The 5351-nt window shown below is 40.1% G+C and overlaps 2 protein-coding genes across 3 annotated transcripts in view; both read left to right on the forward strand.

Moving 5' to 3' along the window:
• TCP11L2 (t-complex 11, testis-specific-like 2) overlaps positions 1-356 on the forward strand; it is a 9096-nt gene extending 8740 nt beyond the window's left edge. The window contains exon 9 of the mRNA XM_010182579.1: positions 112-356. Coding sequence (XP_010180881.1) covers positions 112-356 — 245 coding nt within the window. The remainder of the gene's footprint in view (positions 1-111) is intronic.
• Positions 357-5298: 4942 nt separating this feature from the next.
• The window catches only part of POLR3B (polymerase (RNA) III (DNA directed) polypeptide B), a 74829-nt gene continuing 74776 nt past the window's right edge, over positions 5299-5351 (forward strand). For both annotated transcript variants that reach the window (XM_010182581.1, XM_010182582.1), the window contains exon 1: positions 5299-5351. This exon ends at the window's right edge or, in 1 of these variants, runs on beyond it. In XM_010182581.1, the coding sequence (XP_010180883.1) occupies positions 5299-5351 (53 nt within the window).

The raw sequence follows: 5351 nt of genomic DNA on the forward strand, positions 1-5351 counted from the left end.
TGTTGGGTTACCTACATTTTGCTGTGCAGATGTGCCAGGGTGCTTGCAAATTGAGTATAGCTTCATCTTGGGTTTACATTTGTTCTGAGCATGCTTTATATTTCCTTTTAGACAAACGAATCCAGTTCTTCATGCGAAGCTTGCTTGCTCTTCCCAGTTTTCAGAAGGGTATGCCTACCATGCCAGGAGGCCTTGCTGTGATTCAGACAGAGATGGAGTCTGTTGGATCTCAGTACGCGAGCATTGTGAACTTCAACAAACAAGTGTATGGACCATTCTATGCAAACATACTGAAAAAACTCCTTTTTCCTGTGACACCAACAGGGAAGGCAGAAACAGAAACACCTACTAATTAAATAATAGGACCTATTTCTGTACCTCTTCTTTTACCTTCCAAGACAGTGATCTGACTTCCCCACTAATAACAGCCCACTCCAGTGACTATTAATAAGAGAGGTCTTGTAAAATGTATGTAGATGGCTTCTGAAATTCACTGGAAGTAATTTAATTTCAAGGCCATACATATATTAATAGACTAAATTCATTTCATGGCTTGCATCACTTGTAACAGCCAGTGAATTACTAGTTTTCAAGGTAAAAATTCATTATGATTTGCAGTGAAAAAGAGCTGGCAAAGTGCTATCTGATTTGCCACTGTTAAAACATGTTACTTTCAACTGAAATATATTTACACATAGCAATGCAATTATGAAATGAGAAAAACCAATTGTAGATAAAATATACTATGCTTACATTGTATTTTTTATAGAGCAACATTCTAATAAAACAACTATGTTTCTGGAAAGACTTTGAAGAGAAAAAAAAAGTATAGCGTAACTGCTCTTGTAACCAAACCCAGGTTCATAGCAGGTCAAGTTCTGGTACTCCTGCCATTACTGGAACAAGAACTTTGCTTCTCTTGCATTGAGGAATGCCAGTATTTTAAGCTGTTTGGGAGTATAGCAGTTACAGAAGCAGCATTCACCCCTTAAAGTAGGAATCATTCAGAACTTCTCAACTGTAATAAGAGTTTAATGATAAACACTTAAGAAACATGATGTTTATGGGGGGTTGGAGTAAATTTCTGTATATAATGTTTATAAGCACTTTGTTTATCCAGTAGAGGTCATAAAGATCTTAAATCTATGTGTATGTACTGATGTTTCAACTTAATGGATATTAAGTATTTTTAAGTTAGGTCTTTCTGACCTTTATTCCCAAAAGCACTTGGGAGTGACCTTACAGAGTACCACAGAGCAGCTTCCCCTTTTGTATTCTGTTGGATAAGGGCATAAGCTTTTCAAAACACTTTCTTGGGTCTGAAAGCAAGAACCCAAATGATTAGTCACTCTTGAAAATGTGATTAGATTCACTGTCACGGAGTCTATGAGAAATACTGCAGTTTTCTTCAAATCCTTTTGGAATAGGCCCCAATACCTAGTTCCCATTTAAGGCACTGGGAATCTTGCATACAGAAAATGAATAGGCTTGAAATTGAGAAATGTGAAAGTAACCTCATGCAAAATAAAGCCTGTGTGAATTTTACAGATTTCAGATTACTGGGAGTAGATACTGCTGGATACTGCATGTATGATAGACATGTTCTTGTCTATGAAATGGTATAATAACTTACTTGAAAATGATCTTTTAATATATTACCATAAAATAGTCCTTTTTAAAATGTCATATATAAACTCCATGTGGTACAAGTTATATAGCTTGTTTTTAGTATTTTATATTATAGTCTATTTTTTAAGAGACAAAATTGCCCATAAAAGCTTAATGTGTCACACAAATTGTGTATGTCCATTACTTTGTCTATCATATAGGTCTAAAAAAACTGGGCATTATTAGCACTGTGGTTTTTTACAGAATTATGTACTTCTTTTTAATTAAGGGAAATGACTTCAACTCAGTTGTGCTTCAGTCTGAGGACTTTGGCCACATGTACATGAGAAGAACAAAATTCTTCAAAATGCCTTTTTTAGAAAGGAGGTTTCTCTAGTGCACTTCTGCTCTATCTGTTGTGAAAACATTGTACAAATAAAGATGAATACATATTTTAAAGGGAACTGCTTCCTGAAGCCTGAAAAACCTGAGAGAAAGGAACTCCTAGAATATAGTAATTGTGCCACTAGGTAAAGCAGGATTGCTCAGATGAATATGAAATGTTGAGATGCAATTCAAAATCAAGAGAAGAATGCATTTCAAAAGCAGTTAGGGGGAAATAAATCTTAGTCATCTGCTACATCTTTAGAAATACCTAAACTATTGTAAGCTTCAGCCAAAAGAGGATTTTATGAGCATTTGGAGATGATTTATAATGTGACTATGAACTTTTATCATAAGGCTTTATATGCATTCTATTGTAAAAATAAGTATCAAAGTATAGATCTTTAATATACTGGGGAAACTTGTCATACTAGTTTTTACCAATAAGTACTTTAAAAATGAGGATTCCTTGGGGTTTTTTAGCGATTAAGGTGACTTCAAAGGGCATTTAATAGCATGGCCTATGTTTCAAGTGATTGTTTAATGTATCTTAATTTTTATTTAATGTTTCAAACATGGACATTGCATCTGTTTAATGTCATGTATTGCATGCTGTTTACGCTACCATGGCTGAAACACACTTGCCTCTACTCTGAAGTTGTCCTTGTGAAACAAGGTGCCATTCTGTAGCAGCTTGCTTTGTTAAAATACAAATATTTAAGGTTTTGTATGCATTAAACTTTGTTTGTGATACTACTGGTGGTGAAAATTCATTTATGCAAACTTTCTCAAATGTAGTGGACTGTTAAATGCCGAAGATAAATGACTGCACTAATAATATGTTCAGACTCTTCTTTTTCTGTAAATTCTTGGTTGCAGCTGGAGTGTAGAGTAGTGACTTTAATCTGGCTGCACAAATGGCATGCAAAACTGTTGCTTGCTTAAATCTGACTTCTTGCAAGAAGGTTGTATTGGGTTTGTAGGGCAAGGTTTTGGTAGTGGGGGGGCTATGGGGGTAGCTACAAGATGGACTCACAGCTGGCCAAGGCTGAGCCCATCAGCAAAGGTGGTAGTACCTCTGGGATAACATATTTAATAAGGGAGAAAAAACCAGCTGCACAACAGCAGCCAGGAGCAAGGAGTAAGAATGTGTGAGAGAAACAACTCTGCAGCCACCAAGCTCAGTGAAGGAGCAGGGCTAGGAGGTGTTCCAGGCACTGAAGCAGAGATTCCCCTGCAGTCCATAGGGGTTCACAGTGGAGCAGAGTTTCACCTGCAGCCTGTGGAGGACCCCCTGTTGGAGCAGGTGGATGCACCCAAAGTAAGCTTGTGACCCCAAGGAGAACCTGTGCTGGAGCAGGCTCCTGACAGGGAGAGGTTTTTGGTTGCAAGGAGAATCTGACAACCTGTAGCTAATGGATGTTCTTTTTTCCTTCTATGATTTTTAATTAAAGATGACTAATGGCTCCATATTGCTCCCCTTTTAGTAGCATTATGCAGAAGAATTCTGCACAATTCAGCCAGTCTTACAGTGCTTCCTGTACTGCATGTGACTGAGTCAAATATGCTGAAAACATGCTTCTTGAACTTCCAGTATTTCTAAAATGACTCTCACTTGGTTATGTCTGGATTTTGATCATTTTTAATCCTGATATACTTTTTTTAATTCTTTGGTGAACAATTTACAACAGCTCCAAGGCAAAGTTACATGAAAAATGCCTGAAAAGCAGATTGTGCTGAATTTTCAAATCTGTAAAATCAGAAAAGCTTGCTTCCAATAAACTCCTTTATATGTACATATATATTTATACACACACACACAAAAATATAATTTTTACCCAGTTATGCAGTAGGAACAAATATTTTGGAATAAACTTATGGCTGAAAGCTTGTGCTGTCTGATAACACTTAGGTTTCCTGTAAGTGAAAATTAAAAAAAAATGGGCAAAGAACCAACGGTAATAGATGCTTGGTTTAGAAGGGCAAAATCACACAGAATCACAGAACGTTAGGGATTGGAAGGGACCTCAAAAGATCATCTAGTCCAATCCCCCTGCCGGAGCAGGAACACCTAGATGAGGTTGCACAGGAAGGCGTCCAGGCGGGTTTTGAATGTCTCCAGAGAAGGAGACTCCACAACCTCTCTGGGCAGCCTGTTCCAGTGCTCTGTCACCCTCACTGAGAGGAAGTTTCTTCTCAAATTTAAGTGGAACCTCCTGTGTTCCAGTTTGTGTCCATTACCCCTTGTCCTATCATTGTTTGTCACCGAGAAGAGCCTGGCTCCATCCTCGTGACACTCACCCGTTATATATTTATAAACATTAATGAGGTCTCCCCTCAGTCTCCTCTTCTGCAAACTAAAGATGGAACTTTTAATCCTCTAACTGCTACTTCTAATTTATTACAGTTTTCTCTTGTGGATGTAATAATGATTTTCGATTACATACTAACCACAGCTAACAGACCAGGCTACAAGGTCATGGGTCATCAGAAATAGTTGCTTGGAAATAAGTAGTTGGTTAGATGGAAAGCCGTGAAAGACGATGTAGGATTGCCAGGTATGGCTGACTGCCTGCTTCGGGCAGGAAACTGAATGGAAATGGTCTGAAATGCTGCTGCTCTCCTGTTTAACCTGGGCCGTCATGTCCAGGATGTGTGGAGCCCAGACCAAACCCAGTGACCTTTATTCGTGCAGAATCTGAGCCAGGCCAGACCTGTTTTCACACTCTGCTCTTAAAACCTACTTAGCAATCATTATATGTGAACTGGCAAAAATGTACTTCCACAGGAACTTGCAGAGGTCACTAATGTTTCTTGTTTAGCCTTAAACTGGGGAAGATGAGTAGTCCCCCCTTTCACTGGGATTTTGGTGTCTCCATAGCACTTACACTTGCAAAGAAAAAAAGTCAGCTACAGCATTCAACGCTAAGATCAATAATGCTAAAAGCTTACGCTTCACGTTGTTTTGCATGCTAAAAGCTGTAAAAAAAAAACCCCAAAACAGTTTGTGCCTTAATTCCTCTGTGCCCTTCCCTTTCGTCTCCCCCTGCCTGCTGCCGGAGTATTGGAAGGGGGTGGTTTGGGGAGCCCTGCCGGGGAGGGAGAGAGACTTGACCAACCTCAGCAGATCCCCCGGCCTCTGCCCCGCTTCCGTGTGGGTGTGGGTGCCTGCACTCGCCCCCAGCGCGGCTCCGAGGGCCCGGAACCTTCGGGCACAGCGCCGGTGGGGCGGGAGGACAAGTTTGGTTGCTACACCGCGGGTCCCTTGTCCTCAGCCTCCGCTGTGGTTTCTGTGCCGGGCTGGTGATGGAGGCGCTGGTCACGGAGCTGGGGGGCCTGACTCCGGAGCAAGTGGCAGC

This window comes from Mesitornis unicolor, unplaced genomic scaffold (assembly GCF_000695765.1).
Source record: "Mesitornis unicolor isolate BGI_N332 unplaced genomic scaffold, ASM69576v1 scaffold29224, whole genome shotgun sequence".
Classification (NCBI taxonomy): Eukaryota; Metazoa; Chordata; class Aves; order Mesitornithiformes; family Mesitornithidae; genus Mesitornis; species Mesitornis unicolor.